Genomic DNA, 23,010 nt, shown 5'->3' with positions numbered 1-23,010 from the left:
TGTGGAAATGCCTCCTGAGCACCCTATTGCACAACCTGATGCTGTAGGCATAGAAACCTTGTTAAAAAAAAAAAAAGCAGCAGCCTTGTTGGCTAGGTTATTTGGGAGAAAAAGGCGGTTTGGATTCTATCTTCCCACTCCCCTTTCTCACTAGGATGATGGTGGTGGTGGTAATATTTTTTTGTTTAAAAAAGGGTTTATTGCTGCACGTGTGCTCTGTTGGTTCAGAGCCAGAGAGTGTACTTTGAGATATGTCTACTTTGGAGTAGGGTTCTAAGAAGGCATCATTTTCCATTCTGCCCCTGTATTCTTCACATGCAGCACTATTTCCCGTTGCAGTTTGCCTTTCGCCCAAATCTATGCCATTCATTTAGCTCTGTGGCAAAATTACATAATTTGCGTAATTAATTAAATAAACTATGGAAATTACGTTGTCATGATGTTATTCCAACCCATTCATTTCACTGCAAAGGTAATTCAGGGTAAAGGAGGGGGACGTAATATCATTTGCAGACTGAAAGCAACTGAATGAACTGATTTTTATTCTGGACATGGGACAAATAAGTGACCGCCAACAATTTCCATTCCTGTTTCTGTTTTTGTCAGAATACTGCAACATCCTTATGTTTGTAAATAGATGAATGGTATTTTGAAATTATATATGGATGGTGTATTTTATTTATTTTGTAACAGTCTGATTTTGGGGAATAGTTTTTGTTTAAAGCTGTTTGATACATTGAAATGCCCAGTAATCACTTTCCATTTTTTCCACTACGATCTTTCCTCATGTATCTCATTTAGCTTATGTTTTTGTTTTTCCAGAGGCTGACACTTCTGGCAGTATTTATTTCAACCTTCCTCTTCAGCTTGGCTTGGCAGTTTAATCAGTTTATGTTGTTGATCCAGGCACTGGTTTTGTTCACACTTGACTGTCTTGACTTGCTTCCTAGAGGAAAGGTAAGCTAATTGCTTAATGTGCCGCCATTGAAATAATGGAAAACAGTCACGTTTAGGTGTGCTTGATGGTATGCAGTGTTGCGGCCACTGTGTGTGATTGCAAAGTTTGGAAGGCTGTCTTCATTATGAGGAACTCTGATGAAATAATACTGTTCTTGATGCAAAGTAAACTTGGTTAAGTATGGAATGTCTTGTTTTTCATATTTTTTAACTGAATACTAGAATCTTGACTTTCAAAGTGCCGTAAAAATCTTAACTTGGCGTTGAGATATGGGAGTAGTAGAACTGTGTATCTTAAAGTACTTAACAACAATGTAAATCAATGTCATGCTTTCTGGGTTGTTTTATTTAATTTTTAACAAACAACCCCACAAAGATCTGCAGGCAAGCTCAGTTTTCTTGGTGGGTATTCTGCCTTCTCTGTCTTCTGGTGCTATTTTCTTCATTACAGGAGGGACTGGTGTGAGCATTTTGCAAGTTAGATAATTCAAAAAAATAAAGCTGTGGCATGAACAATTTCTTATCATTATGTTTGTAGGTGACCTGGATCTACATAATACAGGTGGCTAGTTTGCTGCTTGTTTGCCTCCTACAGTTCTTTAATTCCATGATAGTGGGATCATTACTTATAAGCTTTAATTTGTCCACCTTGTTAGCAAGAAAACTCCAGGTATGTATTTATCATGGTTTAGTTTATTTTGTTAAAATAACAATTAAATAGGGTAAGCTGAAAAGTTGTCTGCTTTGCTACTTGGGTAATCTTCATAAAATTACACATGGTTAAATGCCTGCCACCTTTGATAAGCTGTGTTAGATGTTAGGGACCATGACTCATAAAGAGCAAGTCATGATCTCCACATCATTATAGGGAAATAGCCACAGTCAGATTGAAAGCAGAGTTGCTGATCAAACAGTATTGGGACTGGAACTCCTTAGTCCTTCTGTCTTCATGCATAATGAGCCCATGAGATGCTTTATGGTCAGGTATTATTATTATTATTATTATTATTATTATTTTAAATGAGATTCCCTCCTCCATCCTACTTACAATCTTGTTCAATAAGAACTGCTCTCACTGCAGAATATCTTCAAGTTTTCTGTTTTACAATCATTTTTTTCATTTGCTGTTGGAGACTCGGTGCTTTGAAAACCCTATTGGCTTCTCTCTTCAAAGATTTAATGCTATCCTGAAAGGAAACCTGAAACTACCTTGATTCACTAGCATCAGTACAGCAGTAGTTTTTAAATTAAAATTAGCTGGACAAGTAATGCTCATTAGCGTAGTTTGCTGTTTGATAGATGCATTATTTACAAAAAACGGGGAGAAGGAGAAATAGTTTTTTTCTTCTGTCATGTCCTCTTATTTTCTGTGTTCCCTCGTTCATTCCTACTGGCAAGGAAAAAGCTGCAAAGAAGAAAATTCAACCTGTGAAGGTCATTAAAAGATGCTAGCATCTGGCACTGGCCTCCTGCTTTGGATTTCCACCATGCTCCTGTGCCTTCTTACCCAGAATGCTGAGTGAATGCCTTCTTACCCAGAATGCTGGAAGAATTAATGCAAAACAAAGAGCTTAATGTCAGAATCTTACATAGGCTGCTAGGAGGAGAGCTCTGTTCACGTGGAAATCTTCATCTATATTCACAAGGCACTATGAAGTATACATCTTCACCTCTTCAAGGAGGGCTTTTGTCAGGAGTGGGCTTCAGCATGTCCTCCCACAGAAATTTCAGCTATAAGCACCGTGATTGGATTTACCTGACAGTTAGGTTAGCTAGGACATTATCACATCAGTAATGGATGCTTCTTTTACACCAAGTTTTATGTACTCACTGTGGATTTTCTTTTTGGCTTGGAGTGAACGAGGCATCTGCGCCACAGCCTGGTGAGTTAGTGCACATTCATACAAACCATGCAGGATAGGACTTCCTTGAAGACCTTAAAATGCAAGTCCCCTGTCTTTTCTGGAGGGATTAGCCCCTTAGTAATCAATGCCTCATACACCCCAAACCAGAAAGAACATTCACTGTGAGTGCCCAGTGTTCCTTTGCAAACACTAAAATACCATTGCTTACATTTTCCAGAATAACCTGAAAACTGGTGGCTTCTTTAGCAGGCTTGGGAAGCTCCTTCTTCACGTATTCTTAGTGCTGTGCTTGACATTTATTGTAAATAATTTTATTAAGGTGAGTAAATCTTTTTTTTTCTTTTTCCAGTTGAATCTTTATAGTATCTTGTTCAATATGTATAACAGATTTACAGTGCAATACTATGTTTGTTCGCATATTATATGCATTGGTTTGTAACCTTAAATGGCTTTATGTGCAAATTCATAGTGAGTTTGTAAAGAAATGTTGTTTCTTATTTGTCTGTACAACAGACAAAATTGAATTTAGTATTCCAAATGTGTTCTGCTTTTGCTAATGCTTTGCCTTTCCCTAACATTGTATAGCTACACACACAAATGGAATATGTAGCTTTACATTTGGGATGCCTAAATATACAATGAACTTCAACTACATGCCCATGTTCTGCTTTCTTCTTTTCACATCCTTCCTCAGTCAGTTTAAACCAGGGGTGGGATACTGGATCCAGCCAGAGGATGGATCTCGAACTTGCCCCCTCTCTGCACACCTACCTGTCAGTCACCTGATCTAATATGATGATGGGCTATTTAAATTTCAACTCACAGGAACAATCACAGATTTAAACCACCTAACAAACAACGTTTAAACCAGCAGTGGGGAACCTCTGGCCCACTGCTACTACAACATTAAGACTGGAGATGTGTCTCTGCTGCTGCCTTTTTCTATCAGGGATCAAGCAGAGGCTTATAGCTGATCTCAGTGCTGTGGAATACAATTTTAAGAAAAATCAAAGTAAAAAAAAAGTGGCACTTGTGAAATGTTGTGATGATGATGGCAGAGTTGTCTTCACAACTAAAAGAAAGTAATAACTTTTATTTTCTCTCTTCACAGAAAGTTCTTAATCTGAAGTCTGATGAGCATATATTTAAATTTCTGAAGGCAAAGTTTGGATTTGGAGCAACAAGGTATGGTATTGTTCAGAGTTCAAAACAAAATTGTTTTCCTCTAGTTTTTTGGCATGGCAGGGACCCAAGTTTCTATTAGAGTATGTTTCCCTTTACTAGCCAACCTGTGCCGTAAAACCGGCAGTGGAAGCTCTTCAGGTTGTCCCATTGGCAGGTATGGTGAGACAGAATAGGGTTTTCTTTGTGATGCTGCCCAGCGATAGAATATCCCATCCCTAAAGGTTGGTTACCCTCTATGTTGATGGACTTCCAGCACAAAATACTTGTTCTATTTCACTTTTGGTGGTACTGAAACCAGGGTTTCAGAATTTGGGGGGCATTACGTCCACTGCTGTAGTTTAATCTGATTTATTGCTTTGTTTGAAAAACCCAGGGATTTGTTTGAATGAAGGGCAAGTTAGAAATGCAACAAATAGCAATAAGGCAGCATGTGCTCTTGCTTGTAAATTCTGAGTTGTAGTTACTGATCTTGCTTGAGCACTTTCTAACATGCATCTTTAGGACTAATTTTCTTAGATTTTTAAAAACGCACACATTATGCCAATAACTTTGCAATGTTGACTTGTCTTCCTTTTCTTTAGAGATTTTGATGCTAATCTGTACCTGTGTGAGGAAGCTTTTGGTCTCTTGCCTTTTAATACTTTCACAAGACTTTCGGGCACTTTAGTTTTCTATGCCTATGTATTTGTGCTCTTGGTGATGACCATAACATCTGCTGTGGTTGCTTTTCAAAATCTCAGGTATGTCTGTTTCTATATTGCAGGATTATGTTTTCAGTGCAGAGGGACTTTTTCCTTTCTTGTTGATGAGAAGAGGAAGACATGAACAGAGTCATAGTTCAGCATCAGGGCATGCTTGCCTCAGATTTGAGCCAATTATCTAAGAGAGAATTGGTTTTCTGAACCTAAGATATATAACTCTGGCAGTGGCAGCCTCCGTTTTTAAAATGATGTGTATATTGGCTAGTTCACTTGCTGAAGCATGTCACTGTAGCAAGGTTTGGTTACTGATGCATTTCAGGCCAGTAGTCAGCACAGTCCAGAAACCACAACAAATTTAATGTTGCTCAAGTAGAGTTAATAAGGCTTAGTTTCCAGTGAGGCAGTAAACTTGTGTCTTTGCTATACTACTTAAGCCAACAGATGCCCATCACATAACAAAATATTCCTCCATACACACACACACATCCTTCCAATGAAACATTGCATGTTAGAGAGAACAAAGCCTTATACAGTGGTACCTCGGGTTAAGTACTTAATTCGTTCCAGAGGTCCGTACTTAACCTGAAACTGTTCTTAACCTGAAGCACCACTTTACCAAATGGGGCCTCCTGCTGCCGCCATGCCGCCGGAACATGATTTCTGTTCTCATCCTGAAGCAAAGTTCTTAACCTGAAGCACTATTTCTGGGTTAGCAGAGTCTGTAACCTGAAGCGTATGTATCCTGAGGTACCACTGTACTGAGCTAGACCATTGGGCCATCAAACTCGTTGTTGCCTCTCCCCTGACTGGCAGCAGCTCTCGGTGGAATTTATGCTCACAGCAAACAACAACTTTAATTACCAGGAAAAATAGATCATTTTTGCTCCCAACCTCATAGGCCACTTTTGGATATTTTGCAATGGTATGCAGAATTGTTGGTCATTTTCTGTGGATTTATTCATTTGACTTTTGTTGCAAAAGTGATTCACTTGGGCAGTGGAAAATCTACTGGAACCCAAGTAAAAATGACCAAGTAAATGTAGATAGATTGATAGATATTGTAGAGAAGGTGGCTCTATAGAACTGGATTCTCATCTGGGAAACTTTTGTCAGCTTTATCCGAACATTTGCTAATTCCTAGTAGCAGCTGAGACCAGTATTTTGTGTAAAACCAGGGGAGTACTCCTAACTGCAAATTTGGTATTAGCTGTCAACCGTCTGTTTCCACACACCCCTCCCTGAACATTTATGTTTCATTTGTAGTATTATGATGTGCAAATAAAATTATTTGTTTTTCATATTTATTTCACTCATGTTCCACCGTTTGCCAGTCCAGCTTGAAAGCAGAAAATCTTGCACAGGGGAATATTTAAAGCACTCGGCAAGCATGAAAAATCTATTAGTATTGCCTTAGAATGTTTTATTTTCCCTGGAACCAGGAGGTTCCTTTGAACTGCATACAAATGTCCTGTTTTAAAATAATGTCTTGCTAATGTAGCCGTGCTCCTTTTCTTTTGTTTCCCTCTCACTCAGTGGCTCTGTGAACAACAAACCTGCGGATAAACTGCAAAAGTGCATAACTCTGCTGAAACCAGGTGTTGCTTACAATTTAGTGCACACCATTCTCTTTGGATTACTGGCTTTGAGCACAATGAGGTATCCTATCTGACACGTCATACATATTGGGCACTGGATATTACATGTGGAGTATAAAGTAGCATATAAAATAGACTATAAATTCCTATTTGGTCTGTTTACCTTACTTTCCCCCCATATGTCCCAGTTATGAAATAAAATTGCCCTATGGAAACTGCACTCAAACTAGGATACAGAGGGATTTTACTTCCAGCTCTATTTGATGAGCTGCCAGAACTGATTTTCACAAAAATTATCTTTGTAGGTGCTTTAAGGTACTGAATATTCTGGAAGTAAAATAAAGTTATTTTTTAGTATGTATGCTATTATAGATTACATTATCTATATACTATGACTGTTCAACTTGCCTCCACATACTGCATTTTCTTTCTTTCTTTTCATCTTGCAGGATGAAATATCTTTGGACCTCCCACATATGTGTGTTTGCAGCTTCTGGTCTGTGCAGTAGTGACATGTGGGGGCTGATCTTGAGATTTGTCCATCTTTACACACCACAAAGGGTTAGTTAGAGCTGTTCTGTGCTATTGCTTTGCTTGTTTTTGTTGATGTGTGAAAAATCCAGTTCTTTCAGGGGTAGCCTGAGGTGAACCACCACACGCTTAAAACAGATTTGCAGTACGCTGGAGGGAAAGTGTTTAGATTTATATACGGTTTAATCTGGAATCCAGGGTGCATTTTGGGAGTGTAACATATTAAAGGAATTCTATTTAAGTCCACTAGATGGTGATGTTGCAGAAGCTATGGAATGCATTTTTTAAAAAATAACACTTTTCATGAAAAATCAAAGTGACAACAGTATATAATTTTTCACATATAGCCCAATACAATATTTTGCGCTTCACAGAAGCTAAATTAATACACAGTATTTTGTTAAAGTTCTTAATGGAATTACTTTTAGAGACGGAAATTGCTAACACAAAGAGGCTCTTCGACCTAAAAATGCAATTTGTGAAGCAGCTCCTGTTGTCTTTGTTTTCAAAATTTGCTGATCATTCATTGACGGTGTTTTATTTAAGTAAATGTAATTGTTGTTGTTTTCTGCCTAGGTATCTGTGATTAGATATCTGACACCAGTACTCATATTACTGTACCTTTGTTACAAGGTAGGGCTCTTTGTTAGTCTGTATCTTTCTTTTAAGAAAAATTCCTTTTAGAAAATAAGGAAAGTTCCTCAGCCACTAAGGGCCATTTCTCCCTGTTACATTTGTCCATGAGAGATAGACTGCCATGCGGAGAAAGGCCACAGTCAACCAATGGTATGCACAGAAGTAGATTCCTTGATCATGGCTGCACCAGAGACGGCTGCCAGATTGCCAAGTGTACCACACCCTGCTCACCTTAACTTTCCTTCACACTGTCAAGTACAGGCTAGTTTCCCACATGCATCTGGCTGGCCACTGTGAGAACAGGATGCTGGACTAGGTGGACCATTGGCCTGATCCAGCAGGCTACTCTTACGTTCTTACCTATGTACATGAGAAAATCATTTATGTGAATTATGTTACACTAGGAATATTTTCCACTCATCTCATATATCAGGAAATCAAACCACCCGTCAGCTCCCTGATTTCTTTGCTGAGATTTTTTTAAATATATGAAGTCACCGTTCCTTATACAATAATTTCTGTCAATGAAGACATAACCTGAAAAAGAGCTGTGAAAATAATAGTATTCATAACCAACCTGACTCTCTAGCTGAATGGCATTTTCTTTACGCCTGTGGAAGGAGACCTGTGATAATATATTCTGTATAGTTGGTCCAGTTAAACCCTGTTACCTCCTTTAACCAGGACATTTTTGCAGATCTGGCATTTACAAGTTACACTTTCATAAAAGTGAAACTGAAAACCACATTCTGTTGACATCATAAAATGGGCCACCTTTATTAGCTTTGCCTGGGCCCAGAGACTGGTCCCAAGGACCTGCGCTCTGGCTTACTGCAAAGAACCATCAGATTGCCAGGTACCATGGATAGGGCCTTTTCAGTGGTGGACCCACATCTTTGCAAGTTCCCTCCCACACAAGGTTCATTTAGAACCTCATTGGTGGCTTTTAAGTACCACTTTTTAAAAACTCAGCCTTTTATCCTTATTTGACATTGTTTCAGTTGCTCCTGTTTTAGTTGTTTGATATGTTGTATTTATTAATTGCTGTAAGCCACCTTGTGAAGGTTTTGCCCTAAAGACAACTTTTCAAGTCAGACTGCCCTCTTTCCTAACTCCAGGCCACCTTTACGTTTTATGTCATTTATTAGTTTTAGTATTTTAAAATGGCAAATCTCCTTGTGTGCTTTGGTGGGAAGGTGGTATATAAATGATATATAAAAGTTGGGTTAGCAGAGTCTGTAACCTGAAGCGTATGTAACCTGAGGTACTACTGTACTCAGTGGAAAGGCTCATTGCAAATATACTCTGTTTGCTACGTATGAGCCATTTTTAAAGCAACAAATATTCACTGTAGTACTCTTTACTGATTGGTGTTTTACTTCACTACACTTTTAAAAATAGAAACTGCTGCAAGATGTGTCTTTTTTTATTTTTAGCTCTCGCTTGAAAGCAAATGGTGGCAGATACCAACTTTTATGCATAGATCTCTAAAGATTATGTCATGCAGCACCAGGCTTCATACTGGCTGATGAGTGCAAAGGTTGCCCTCTCTCTTCTCAACAAGCAGACCAACTAGTGCTGTCAGCTCTGACAGCCTTAATCAGCTCTGCTGGGGGAGACAGAAGGGTATGCCTCAATTTAGTCCTACCCAGACCCCTTCCAACTGGTGATCAAATCTGACCAGCTCAGTCATCTTTTTATGCACATCAAAGCAACGTGCGTAGAACCTGGGGCACTGGGTGCCCTTTCTATCACCTGCCTGTGGGTTCCCCTCTGCATCACCTCCCCATGGAGGCAGAGTCAGAAGACCGCTCAAATAATCAAAACCTCTCTCTACACTCCCTGAATCCCTTCCAGTTTTTGCGCAAGCAGTTCCAGTTAGCTATGTCCTGAAACTTTTTGTAAGTAGCATCTCGTTTTCAGTAACTAGGTTGAACTATCTTCTGTGGATACATTTTTTCCCCAAGCAAAATATGCATTAGCTTCCCTCCTCCCAAACGTGTGGTGCTTTTGGGGGGAGATTATAACCTAATCTCGAATAAGCTAATGAAAGCTTCTTTAGAGACATGTGGCTGCTGTAAGTCCAGATACGTTGCTTGAAATATTTATTTGTTCAACTTCAACTGTGGCTGTTTGTTTAACCCTTTCCCTGCTCCCTGTTTTCCTGCTCCCATACAAACACACATTCCAACCATCTCCTTATGTGACATTCTGGACATGCTTTTGCCCTTGCAAACACACACCTGGAACCCCACGGGGAGAAACATGGCTTCTGGGGTTGAAAAGCGACAGGCAAGGAAGCGGGTGAAACATCCCCCATTGACCTCTTGCCACCATGCTTTCCGTAAGCAAAGCAGCCAGTGTGGAGGAGGAGGGGGAAGGTTTCAAAATTTGTTCATTTTAGGGGGTGGGGGCATTGTCCTGTCACTTGCTGTCATGGAAAATCACTTTTCTATCAAGTGGCTGGTGATTTGTGAGATCTGTTTTTGGACACAATGAACAGAACATCATCTTCACCTGTAGTACATCTTGCTGCAGCCTCCCAGCTTACTGTTCTATGTGTAGGCCTGCTTTAGTCCATACCGTTCCCATTTGTAATGTTTTAAAACACAAGGCAGCTGCTGCTGAGCAGAGCAAAAGACCTGCTTCTTCCTATGACTGGGACATCACTCAGGTTTTCCCACTCATTCTCTAAAAGCAGCCATTTCTAACTGCTACAGAATTGAGCTCCGTCCCAGCATTTGACATGTGGATTATTCTCTGTACTCCCCCCCCCCCCCCCGTGTGATTTTTCTTCTAGTTCTGGCCTAGTGTGATGGCTGAGCTGTCGGAGCTGAGGGAATTCTATGACCCAGACACAGTGGAGCTGATGAACTGGATTAAGTAAGAGGATTTTTACTTTATTTAAATTAGACGCTCTTTAGAGTTAGCTGATGTTCTTAGTGTTGCTGCTCTCTGGTTCCATCAGTGACCTATATTGACCAGTTCCAGAAAGCAGCCAACATAGCTTTCGGCCTGTGGTTAGTGATTTTGTTGCAATCTCTGCACAATTCCTCTTGACTGCAGCAACTTCTTACAGTTTTTGGCTAGAACGTTGATGGCCAGCTTCATCATCATGGGCGGCTGGAATCTCCCAGGCAAGGTTCTTGGAGGCTTGAACCTACACACTCCACTGCATGGTAGCAACTGTCTCAAGAACCTTCCCAGATGGGTCAAGCCCTACTCATCTCTTGCCCTGCACAACTAAATAACATGGTAAGCACCACTTCCAGTACAAAGAAAAGATATTACAGAGGATTTTCACAGGTGCTTAAGTGATGTGTCCTCATTTTCTGAAATGAGGCCTCTGGAATCCTCTCACTGTGTGCTGGGAGGAAGTACCTAACATGTTATTCAGCTAGGGTGGGGTGGTGAGCTGTACCCATTCCAGCAAGGCTTCCTGGAGTTGATGCCATTATGGAGCATCAGAATGGGGGGGGGGAGGGAAAGCTTCAGCCCTCCTGCACCTTGGCTTGGAGAGTCCAGTCCTTCCCCCACCCCAACTGCTATGTTGGAAATGGCCCCCAACCTGGCACCAGATAGAGGCATTTGGAGACCACAAGACATGACTTGATGTGACCTGTGGGCCCCCTGTTTCGTTTATCCTTGACCTGTAGTTTCCGCTATAAAAAGTGGCGCTGCGGGGGTAGAAGACTTTGTCAGTTAGCGGAATATGTTTGCCTCTTGCAGCACTGCATTGCTGCTTCTTTTTTTTACCTTTTTCCCCTCTTTTTTTGGGTAGGGTTAACAGACAGTGTAATTATTCATGAGTAAATAGGTAATATAAATCTTCACCACCATTGTGAATGCAGACCAAAGTCATCTCCATCCCTTTGCTACCATATTGACATGTTCTCATGACTAATGTTCACCAGCCAGGGGTCTTTAGTACCACTTCTGTATTAAGAGATGCTAAATGTTTGATAGCCCTGGTCTCTGGAGTACAATATGCAGTGTTTTATATATAGATTTATACATAAAATATACATGGGGCTTTGGTTTCAGCCACAAACTGGATTTGACTGGTTGCAATGAGAGCAATTTTTCACACAAGCCCAGAGCAGAGAATACTAAACTGCTGCTTATCCTCTTTTCCTTTTAAATCATGACAGACACTTTTTTTGTTGTTTGCTACTTGGAATTTATTGTGTCAAAGAGCGAATGTTATGCACGTAAGGAGAAGTTAATTACTTTTGCATTAACAGCAGTCGACAACCAATTTATGCCTTGCACCTGAAACTAGGACTGATATGTTCTTGCCTTGTAAGCTCCTAGTGTCAGAAATGATTCAGTCATTATTCATTTGGCCCCTTTAAAAGTTCAGCTGAACTTCATCTCATTCAGGGTTTACTGCATAGGATAACTTTTTTTGATTTGTTTTGGCTTGCAGTTTTCTACCTCAGAAAGGTTTTGAAAGCCAAATTTATCATTACGGACCATCAGGCTTTCTTAAGAAGGTGTTTATCTGAAAGGCGGCGCACTATTCAGTATACAGTGAATTGTGCTGCATGCTGTACATCATTGTTGTTTTATTCCCATTCTTGTACAGTAGTGGACTGGAGCCTAAGGGCCCTTTACCACCTTGCTTCCATTTTCCTATCTCCTTTACCTCCCAGTTCATGTTGTAACTTTCAGTCCCCCCCCCTCTCTCTGTGTGTGTATAATCTAATATGGAGGTTTTGCACAACACTGCTCTTGCACAAAACCTCTGAATTAAAAACTTAAATAAAACAATTAAAACATTGATTTATGGTCTGCAAATGTACCTTCATTCCTAATTCATATTTGGCTGTGGATTACTGTTCGTTTTTTAAATTGTTGTTTTTATACAGAGGTTTTGCGCAAGAGCAGTCTTGCCAAACCTTCATATTAAAAAACAAGAAAACAAATAAGAGGTTGATTTATGTTCTGCAAACGTGCCCCCAGCGTGCAGCAATTGGAAATAAGCATCATTTTGTCCAATGAAGGAACAAATGGCTTCTGTACCTGCTGGTTCTTCCTGAGGGGACAGTTTTATTTTTAATACAACTGTTTTGTTCAAGAGCAGTTTTGCACAAAACAGCTGCTTTTTAAAAAAAGGAAAATATAGCACAAAGGTTCCTTCAGCATCAACCAGAAGAAGCAGGTGTATGCTGCATCCTTTTGTTTGGGCTAATGGAACTAAAATGGATAGGTTGTGCTGAAATTGATGGATGGCCATCCTGACTCGGTCCCAGAAACACTGATCAGATGTTTGGAAGCTGTGGCTGGATGGTTACATGGGAGCCGGTTGAAGTTAAATCCTTCGAAGACAGAGGTCCTTTGGCTGGGTCGGGACGATATGGGATGGGGGGGGCAACTCCCATCTCTTGCGGGGGCGCAATTAGTGCCGGCACCGTCCGTTAAGAGTTTGGGTGTAATCTTCGACACCTTTCCATGGAGCTATAACAAAGGTGGCATTTTTTCATCTCCGCCAAGCTAAGCAGTTGGCTCCTTACCTCTCTCGCCCTGACTTAGCCACTGTGGTCCACGCAACGGTCACCTCCAGACTGGATTATTGTAACTCGCTCTACGTGGGGCTGCCCTTGAGACTGACCCAGAAACTCCAGCGGGTGCAGAATGCCGTGGCAAGACTCCTTATGGGGTCCTCGCTGCGAGAGCACATTCACCCAGTGCTATACCAGCTGCACTGGCTCCCAGTGGAGTACAGGATCAGGTTTAAGGTGCTAGTTTTAACCTTTAAAGCCCTATATGGCCTAGGACTCTTGTACCTACAGGACCGCCTCTCCTGGTATGTCCCACGGAGGACCTTACGGTCTTCAAACAAAAACATCTTGGAGGTCCCGGGCCACAGAGAGGTTAGGCTGGCCTCAACTAGAGCCAGGGCTTTTTTGGCTGTGGCTCTGATCTGGTGGAACGCTCTGTCACAAGAGACTAGGGCCCTGTGAGACTTGACATCTTTCCGCAGGGCCTGCAAGACAGAGCTGTTCCACCAGGACTTTGGCCAAGGCACAGCCTGACTCCCTCCTTTGGCAATCTTCACAGAACTCTAGCCCAATGGTTGCCATCAATTTGATTTGAATTAATTTTAGAATGAAATGATTTTAGAATGTTGTATTATTTTATTGTTGTTAGCCGCCCTGAGCCCGGCTTCAGCTGGGGAGGGCGGGATATAAATAAAACTTATTATTATTATTATTGTTATTGTTATTATTGTTATTATTGAAATGTGGAACAAAGTAGGGGTGTGTGGCAATGGGCAGCACTCAGTCAAACCTCTAACCCCCATAAAAATTGGCTTTTCTAAAACGTGCTTCCGGGTACAGTGGTACCTTGGGTTAAGTACTTAATTCGTTCCGGAGGTTCGTTCTTAACCTGAAACTGTTCTTAACCTGAAGCACCACTTTAGCTAATGGGGCCTCCCGCTGTCGCTGCGCCGCCAGAGCACGATTTCTGTTCTCATCCTGAAGCAAAGTTCTTAACCCGAGGTACTATTTCTGGGTTAGCGGAGTCTGTAACCTGAAGCATATGTAACCTGAGGTACCACTGTATCTTCCTTTTCTTTGTTACTTTACTCCTTGAAGCTGCATCAGCGGCCATCCTAATTCTCTAGAAGTCTCAAAGTTCTGACATTTCTAATATTGCATTTAGAAGTGTCTTGTAGATACATTATTTGCAGCACTAAGCTCTAAAGTGGAGGAGCTCAAAATGTGCATAAAATGTTCATTATTTATCTCTTCTGATTTGACCATCAAATAAATCTTCCTCTTTAAGCATGACTTTTTGCTTTGAATTTTCCTAGAATCTTAAGCAGGGTTCTTTCCACCCACCTTCCTCCAAAATCGTACATGGAGCCCTGTAATTCCCATTAAAGCTTTCTGTTGTAAATGAGTTATTTTGTAGTAATCCTATAATTCTTAAAAGTGTAGATAAAGCAGAGGTTCCCATTTTGTATTATAGTGCTCAGTTTACCCCATTAGTTCAGCAGTAATTAACTTGTTGAAGCTTAGAGCTTCAAAAATAAATGAGATTATTTGTTCAAAATGCCATCAGGTCCGCTTGGAATGACATTTAAATTACATAATGTAAATCAGTTTGACCTGTAAGTCCTTGTCATTATTTAGTGACATTTCTTGCAGAATAAATTGTTTGCAGGTTGGGCAGCCTGGTTATGGAGCTTGGCAGAAACCTATAAAAACAAATTATCCTTTCATTTTATACATCATTTGTTCAGACATTTGTAAAAATTGCTTCGTTTTTCCATAATGGAAAAGTGTCATTTGGGCCTTTGAAGACATTAGCTGTGTAAGATTCAGGCTGAGCTTTTTAGCAGCTGCATTGGGCAATAAGAGCAGAGGAATTTGGTGTTCCTCTTTGCAATGTGCCTAAGACCATGCTGGCTAATTGTCCCCCTCTTGTGGTCATTCCCTGGGAGAATTACTCTACATTTCTGCCACTTATTTGTAGTAAATAACCATTAAAGAGATCCAAGGGAAAGAAGCACAGGTGAATCCTGACTCCTCTTTTCTTCCTTCTGCTGAAGCACCCCAGTTGAATTTGTAGACCTCATCTCATTTTCAAAATGCTGGTGAAATCGCCACCAGTGGAGCCATGGCAGAATCTGACAAGTCAGGAAGAATGTGCCCGGCTCTGGATAGAACTAGGCAAAACCTGACAGGGGCCGTGGTTGATGACTGGCAGAATCAGAAGTCAGCTGGGTTTTCAGCTCCCAAGTGCTGGTTCCCACATAGAATTGACTTTTACTGCTTAGACCAGTAAAACACTGGCTGTTTGGTGATCCTAATTGCTTAGGTCATCAGCCAAGGTCCTGCTCTGGGTGTCTCTGCCTTCAGAGGTTAGGCCTTCTCAGTGGTGATGCCTAGTCACTGGTGACCCTGTCTGATCTCATCACTGTTAACCTTGTTAGGCATCAAATTGTTGCTGTTTTCCTGGGGCTTATCTTGAACGATGCCCATATTTTGCTATTTATTGATGCTGGCTATTTAATTTGATTATGCTTAGTTTTGTGATTCAGTTTCATTATTTCTTGCATTGAGAGATCTTTAAGCAGGGTGGAAAGATTATAAATTAAATAATTAAATGGTTTTTTTAAAGTCCCGGAATACTTACCATGGATGAGGTCCCAGATCTCTCATATTTCAAGAGACATAGGAAGTGCATGGGTTGACCTAAGGGTCCTCTTTCAATCTGACTTTTCAACGGTGCTGCATTGGCCCTTGGCAGAGTTTCTTCCAGTTCAGATGGCTGAGGTCTCAGCTTGAGACCTGTCTGGAATTCATCTCCCAACTTGGGCTAATGGGGAGAGATGATTACGCACACGCATCACATTAAGTTCCTCTGCCAATTCATATGCTGAGACCACCTCGCTTCATGGTATTTGTGACTTTGAATATTTTAAATGTAATTATAAAATATTAAACCGGAGCAAAGAGATTTTTCAAAAGAAGCTGGCTTTAGAAGTCAAAGAGAAACTGACAGTTTTCTTTTTTCATCAAAAGTTTAAATGGCTTGCTAAAAAATATTAACTCTGCTGTCTGTATATGAGATTCACTTGGCCTTGTAAGAAGTTTTAAAGCAGCCCTGTGGTATGTCTTGCTTCGTTGCTACAAGTTTTCTCCTTTGGGGCTATAGCAAACATTTATGGTTGTCTCTTAATATATTCAAAGTTTGATCAGATAATTCAATGGAAAATTAAGTGAGAGCTTAAATAATGTGCAATAACTGGGCAGGTACACATAGTTAAGTGTAGAGATATGTTCATGTTGGCAGCTTTCCAGCTTTCTTGAAATGATCTCTTCTCTTTATTTGTTAAATTGTATACCTTCAATCAGGTATCTGTAATAACAACATGGGCATCTTATTTCTACTGTTACTTATGATTACAGTACAGCCAGCCTGGGATTGTATTACTTCAGGATGAGTGTTTTAAAGGCCTTATCCCTACAAACTAGCTTTTCATAAGCAAGATGCTTTTGACCTTCTGAATTGCATGGCTGCAATCTGAAGTGGGCTTTTACTAGGATGGTTGACCTAACTCTTACCTGCATGGACTGTTGCCTTAATTCTTAAGCCTATCCTAAAACCCCAAAATGAGGGCTGGTCAAAAGACATGGGGCTTGAGGGAGTTGCAGGGGCAAATAAGTGTGTGTGTAGAGATGGCCCCCTCTAGAGCCCCACAAGGCCTAAGTCTGCCTCCAATGGGGACAAAATCTGCAACTTTGGGTATGTAATTGCCAACTCTCAGTCCTTGACTGCTTCTTCATCTTTCACTTCAGTTGCAAAGAGAGTTGCCAGATAAAACCCACTAAAGTGATATTCCTTCCATCAGTCTCGGGGGCACTTGCTTGAGAAAGCTGTTCAGGTCCTTTTGAAAAGGACTGGGGGTTTTACATCCCTTGTCTCTCTTTCTTTAACTAGATCAGCACACAGACACACATTAAATCACATTAATTGTCTAAGAACTAATTAATTTAAAACAAAATTAATTCTTGCAACCAAATGTAGCTGTTTTGCAAACAGATGTGAGAATATAGGAATTTCTCTTGCCTATATTACAAAGTATACAGTTTAACCTTTAGCTATACAGTTATACAAATATGATAGTAAAGTTGTTAATATTTGACCAGGTCTAACACCCCCAAGAAGTCAGTGATTGCTGGAAGCATGCAGCTCTTAGCAGGCGTCAAGCTGTGTACAGGAAGGATTTTAACAAATCACCCCCACTATGAGGACAAGAGCCTGAGAGAAAGAACAAAACAGGTAAGGGAGACCTTCTCAGCAGGTCCTTACAGCTGAGCCATTGGTCAGGCCTGGCATAAAGTTATTAATGGGTGTAGCTAAAGGAAGCTCCATTATCTCCCACCGACACCTGGCCCAAGTCAAACATACATTGCAAGGCACTCAGCAGTGATTAAAACTAAATCAGTATTACCAAAACTGTTTTCTGAGGGAACAGATGCACTGTTTGGGGGTTCTCTTTGATCCACCATTGTCACATAAGGCCCAACTTGTAATCAGCACACCAACAGCAACTGCACCTGGACCTAACATAATCTGGTACTGAGAACCTCAAGACTTAATTACTGAGTGCGTTCTATGCAGTGCTGCCATTAGGTCTGGTCCGGAAGCCATAGCTGGTGCTAGACTGCTAAGTTTGACATCCCATCCCAAACACAAACTTGATGCTGAGCCAGATTTAAGGTACTGCTAGTAACTTAGGTAGCAGTCTTGTAGAGAGTATTCCCTTCCTTTATATTTCAGAAGTTGTGCATTCAGATTCTTTGGTCTTTTTCATGTACCCATTTCTTACCCATATCTCTATTTTAGTCAGTGCAAAAGAGTCATCCTAAGCCAGACAAAAGATCGATCTTGCCCAGTGTCTTATTTCCCACAATAATTAGGGTGCTCCCAGGAAGTCCACAAGCAGCCATCAAGGCTGCAAGCCAGTTCCTGCTGTTACCTCCCATCAAGTCGTATTCCATGGTATACTTTCTCTGAATACAGAGGGCCCCATCATGACTAATTGACAGACTTCTTCACGAATTCGTCTTTTAAAGCCATCTAAGCCAGTGACTGTTACCATATCTTGGCACAGTGAATTTCATACTTCAATTTTGTGTTGCATGTGTTCTTCTTTTTGTGTGTTCTGAAATATACCTCCATCCAATTTCAGTGGATGACCCTGAATTCTAGTATTATGGGACAGGTGCAGGGGACTGTCAAATATCTCCACGTTATTTCATAAATCTCTCTCTAATGATCCTCTTGAGTTGTCTTTCCCCTCCCCCCCCAACTTCGAGGAATAAGGAAATGGGGGTGGGAATTACAATTCTAATTAAATTGCACTGTTTCTAGGTTTATCAGGTGTATGCAAAAAGATCTCCTGAAGAAGTCCACAGGATCCTCAGATCTTTTGGGACTGACTTTGTGATCCTGGAGGACAGTATTTGTTATGAAAGAAGACACAGCAGGGGCTGTCGGCTGCGTGATCTTCTGGACATAGCAAATGGCCACGTAAGTACTGGAGCCTGCCTTCCTGTTTGCATTACAGTATTTGCAGGAACTCTGGCACAGGATCATCTCTCCCTGTAACACTCTGTGGCTTTGTAGTCAACACGATGCACTCCAGATGTTGTTAGACTCCAACTCCCATCAGCCACAAAACAGCCTGGCAAATGGTTAGGAATGATGGGAGTTGTACCAACAGTAACTGGATGGTGTCTTGATTGGCTGTCTTGCCTTAAATACACAGCAAACATAGTGTGAAATGTACTATGAACCAGACAGCAGGGCTATTATGTCACTGGGAAGTCTAGCATTTATGTTCTGTTTGGAGTTTATAAAGAAGGCTGCAATCCTAATCCCACTTGTATGTGAGTAAACCCCATTGAATTCTGCTGGACTAACTTCTGAGTAGACATAGTTAGAATTGTGCTGTAATCTGTGGTCAGGCATTAGGATTGCCCATGTGAATTAATATAGGATTGAATCAAGTAAAATACAGCAGTAAAGTACAACGTGCCATGCACTGAAAGCACATTTTTCCTCCAAAGAATCTAGGGAAATCTAGTTTGCCTCTCACACAGCCACAATTCCCAGCATCCTTAACAAACTGCAGTTTGTAACAAACTACAGGATTCTTTGCTGGGTGTGTGAGGTGCGTGTGCTTTTTAGGTGTATGGTGTGTAGGCAGCTGTGGGCTTTTCTCTGACTATACAATGGCATCTGGTCTTCTACAGATTAGTGTGTTTCCTTTGTATTGCATTAAGAGAGCAGTTCATTGTTTTAGAATGTGGCAACAAGAAGATATTTGAACAACCTTGTAATTTCTGTTACAGACCATGGATGGTCCTGGGGAGAATGATCCTGATTTAAAACATTCGCCACATCCTCGCTTCTGTGAGGAAATCAAACGAGACCTGCCTTCATACACAATGTATTTTGCTAAAGTATTTCAGAACAAAACGTTCCATGTTTACAAGCTCGCTAGACATAAAAAGACTACGTAGCTTTGCTGTGACCGCAGCAGCTCATGCCAAGAGTTTACAGAAACGGTTCATGGGGCGGGGTGGAATCATTGTACACTGGGTTAAGTGTTTTACCTTTTAATTACTGTGATCATTAGAAAGGGTTTGTGCTGATAATGTTTTTATGTGTCCAGAAAGCTTTTCTAGACTACAGAAGGCTGGTTCAGAAAGGGCTCTGGTGCAGACGCTGTACAAGTGGTGTGGTGCAAGCTCCACTCTGATGTCTTCAGTGTCATGTGGTAGTGACTCTTTTGTGAAGCACGATGGCACATCCCCCATGAAAACGATGCTCAACATACAGAGAAGGGGGGGTGGAGTCTGAGACTTAGTCTCACCTGCATTGCACTCAAAGCATACTTACCCAGGACCTCTGTGGACCAGCTGTTGTGTCTTTCCATCTTCTGCTAATCTAGGGGAGTCTGCTCAGGGTTCTGGCTTGCTAACATGATCCTGTTGATACCATTAGTGTCTTGTTGTTGCTTCTTCGGTTATTTTCCTTAGGGTGCTTGGGAACACCAATCCAAAAACATTTACTTGGGAGTAGTTTCTCCAGATTTTTCTTGGTGCTTTTTCCATGGTTGCTTAAGCATCACAGACTAATCTTCTGATGTCTCAGCCCTCAACCCGGATCCCAGAGCTTTGCTGCCAAAGTGCTTAGGGTGTATATACCAGTGACCTTTTCCTTTTCTAATGCTAGGACCCAGATGTGAGCTCTGTAATAGCCATCAGCAATGCAATGCTTTTGGTAACCTTCCCTTCCCACGCACACCCTGCTCTCCCTTGCTTCTCTCTCAGACAGCACAGCTCTGAGGATACTTGGCCCTCTGCTGACAAGGATGGAGCTGCCAGTCTCTTAGCAGCCACTGTGCAACTGCGTACAGTTTTGCTCTTAGCAGGGACTAAAAAGTGAGGGTTTTCCCCAGCAGGGACAGCTATGCTGTTCTTGCCACAGCATTGTCTTTGTGCCATTGCTCATCCAACACCGGGTCCTTAATTTTTGCTGCAGGTTGATCTGCCCCAAAGCAAAGCTCTGGGCTTTGTGTGAGTGCTATTGCTGAAGACCATAGTCCAGCAAAAGGTTTGCGTCCGTCATTTGAACATTGCTCCCCTTCCTCATTGTATGGTACTTCTCAAGCTCTCTTGACTTTCAAACACTTGTCGCTCAGCATTCCATTTGTAATGTTTAGTGGCTGCTTGTTTTACCTATGGTTCCACCCTCGATGACTGATTTTTGTGTGTGGTTTTCAAACTTTGAAGACTGGAGCATGTTGGGTTTCTTCGTTTTTCTTTTGATAATGTAGCATGTTGTGGCGTCCTTTCAGAGGAGCTTTTACAAACAAGCAAAATGCCCCCCCATGTCCCCTCCTGCATATTACAATGTTCAATTACTGTATTCAGTTCTCCCACCCCCCTTCTAAGTGTGTCTTTTTGAGTAAGAATACCAAACCCAAGAGAAACACTGTCATGAGCTTTGTTATTAAAAGTGGTAGGATATATTGTGCTTTAAGGGAGATTTTTGCTTTATTGTATGTGACAAGTACTTACACCAACCGTTTCCTCTCAAAGATCCTCCCTCCCCCTTCAATGTTTTTCCCCTCCTTACTTGGACAAAAAATGACAACCCCATGAATCATGTTCCTTATGTTGAAGCAAATAGATTTCACATTTTTGTACTTTTATGAAGACTATCAACTTTATAATGCTGTGCTTTTTTATTAAAAAAAGTCACTGTGATGTTTTTAAAGCTAATTTTACCATTTTTATATGAGATTTATGGCAGGGTTGGTTTGGAAGTAGAACTTTCCCAATCATTAACATGTAACTTGGCAGCTGTAGGCACAATCTTTATTAACTTCAAAGTCCCATTCAAATGAATGGGAGTTGGGCAAGGCCACAATCCATCTCCCGTTAACTCCATTTTTCCCCCTGTTGTAATAATGGCCAGTGTTCACTTCTGGTGCAAAATCTGATGGTAATCAAGTGCCTCTGGAAAAAACATCAATAGGAAGCATATTTGGCCTGCTCAAATAGTTCACGTAAGAAAATTGTTGCAATTAATTCCTAACGATGAGAAACTTGCAGAGCTTCAGCTAGCCTCCCCCACATTTAATTAAATCAAGATGTGTAATGAGATTAAAGTTCCCCAACTGAGCTATGTTCCAGTTCCCAATGATTTAAACACTTTTCCCCTCTGCAGTTGTTCCTTGGTAAATTACTGCAGGGCTAGATACGGTTCTGTCACCCTCACACAAAATAATTTTACATTTAGGCGCAAGTATTCATTAAATAACACACAGGATCCTTCTGCGCTTTCATCCCACCACCACCAAAAGGAAAGCAGACTTTAATCAGCTCACACTTAAATCAAACCTGGAGGTGAGCCATGCAGGATTTTTTTATTATTTTTTATTATTTTTTTAGTGAGGTAGCAAAGCCCCTGAATAATTCCTACTCTGTTTCCCTTAATGAGGTTGGGGCCCACTGCCGCTTCAACATAATACAATAATAAAACATTCTAATAAGTAGTAAAACTTTAATTAAGCCTGTAGTGATGTGTGCCTGATCTTGCTGGGAGCCTGGGTCAGCAGATTCCTCGCTGGTAATGCTGCATGCTAATTCAGGATAAGCACATCCCAGGCACGGTGGAGTGAGATAAGGTTGCCCTGTCCTTTAGAGGCAGTGGGCATAATCAGCTGAGGATGCAGGCGCTCAGGGCCACTTTGCCCAGAACATTATGCACCTGTCTCCCAAGCAGCCCACACAGCCGCAGTATATCAGGCCTCATCTTATTTTAAGCCTTAAGCTCGGCCAGTGTGGAGGAGCAGGCAGAGATATGACAGCCTGCATGTGGTTCTGAGGTCTTATTGCAGCTGCTGCAGACGCCACTGTCATGGCATATGCAAAACAGGGGCATGGCCAGGTGGGCACTTGAGGTGCTGGCAGCTCACCACTCTAGTACCTGCAGCTTAACTTCAGCTTCCCCAGCAAGAATTCCGATGGCACTACTATCTTTTTTAAAAAAGAAGAACACTGATCCATGCACTGTTTCAGTATTTTCACGTCACATTTTTTATTACCAAATATGTATGATCAAATATTGCCATCTTAGAAACGCAAGCTTTTTTTTTTTAAACTGGAGCTGTCAGTTGTCCCACTCCCCACCCCCGATCAAGCCAAATCTGACCTTGACTATAACAAAACAGTGTGAGAAGGCAATCTTTTTTTATTAGGCCAACTAAAATACTGGATGCAAGTTTTTGGGTTGCACAGAACTCTCTGGTGGGCTTAGTGTGACCTTATGAGGGACATGGTCAGTGGAGAAGGAGGGAGAGCGAGAGAGCAAGAGCTGCTACTTGGGTCATTGGAATGATGGAGCTGGAGCTACATTAAGGGTGTTAAAGGGAAATTTCCTTTTCTTTGTAATGTGCCTGATACCTGCAAAGCAATTTCAGGGGTCTGGGTGGCTTGGTGTTGT

General features: G+C 41.3%; 1 protein-coding gene across 4 annotated transcripts in view; it reads left to right on the top strand.

Annotated features, from left to right (window-relative positions):
- The window catches only part of DPY19L3 (dpy-19 like C-mannosyltransferase 3), a 37,181-nt gene extending 14,524 nt beyond the window's left edge, over positions 1 to 22,657 (top strand). For 3 of the 4 annotated variants that reach the window (XM_083750502.1, XM_083750503.1, XM_083750504.1), the window contains exons 8-19: positions 823 to 957; positions 1,496 to 1,627; positions 3,040 to 3,141; positions 3,934 to 4,007; positions 4,589 to 4,747; positions 6,242 to 6,364; positions 6,753 to 6,864; positions 7,411 to 7,467; positions 10,271 to 10,353; positions 17,136 to 17,268; positions 18,364 to 18,522; positions 19,347 to 22,657. In XM_083750502.1, coding sequence (XP_083606628.1) covers positions 823 to 957; positions 1,496 to 1,627; positions 3,040 to 3,141; positions 3,934 to 4,007; positions 4,589 to 4,747; positions 6,242 to 6,364; positions 6,753 to 6,864; positions 7,411 to 7,467; positions 10,271 to 10,353; positions 17,136 to 17,268; positions 18,364 to 18,522; positions 19,347 to 19,517 — 1,440 coding nt within the window. In that variant the 3' untranslated portion in view covers positions 19,518 to 22,657. The remainder of the gene's footprint in view (positions 1 to 822; positions 958 to 1,495; positions 1,628 to 3,039; positions 3,142 to 3,933; positions 4,008 to 4,588; positions 4,748 to 6,241; positions 6,365 to 6,752; positions 6,865 to 7,410; positions 7,468 to 10,270; positions 10,354 to 17,135; positions 17,269 to 18,363; positions 18,523 to 19,346) is intronic. The other variant, XM_083750505.1, reaches the window with a different exon arrangement.
- Positions 22,658 to 23,010: the final 353 nt, after the last annotated feature.

This window comes from Podarcis gaigeae (assembly GCF_964106915.1).
Source record: "Podarcis gaigeae genome assembly, chromosome: 8".
NCBI lineage: Eukaryota > Metazoa > Chordata > Lepidosauria > Squamata > Lacertidae > Podarcis > Podarcis gaigeae.
Note: the sequence above shows the minus strand (reverse complement) of the source record. Positions and strands in the feature narration are given on the sequence as shown.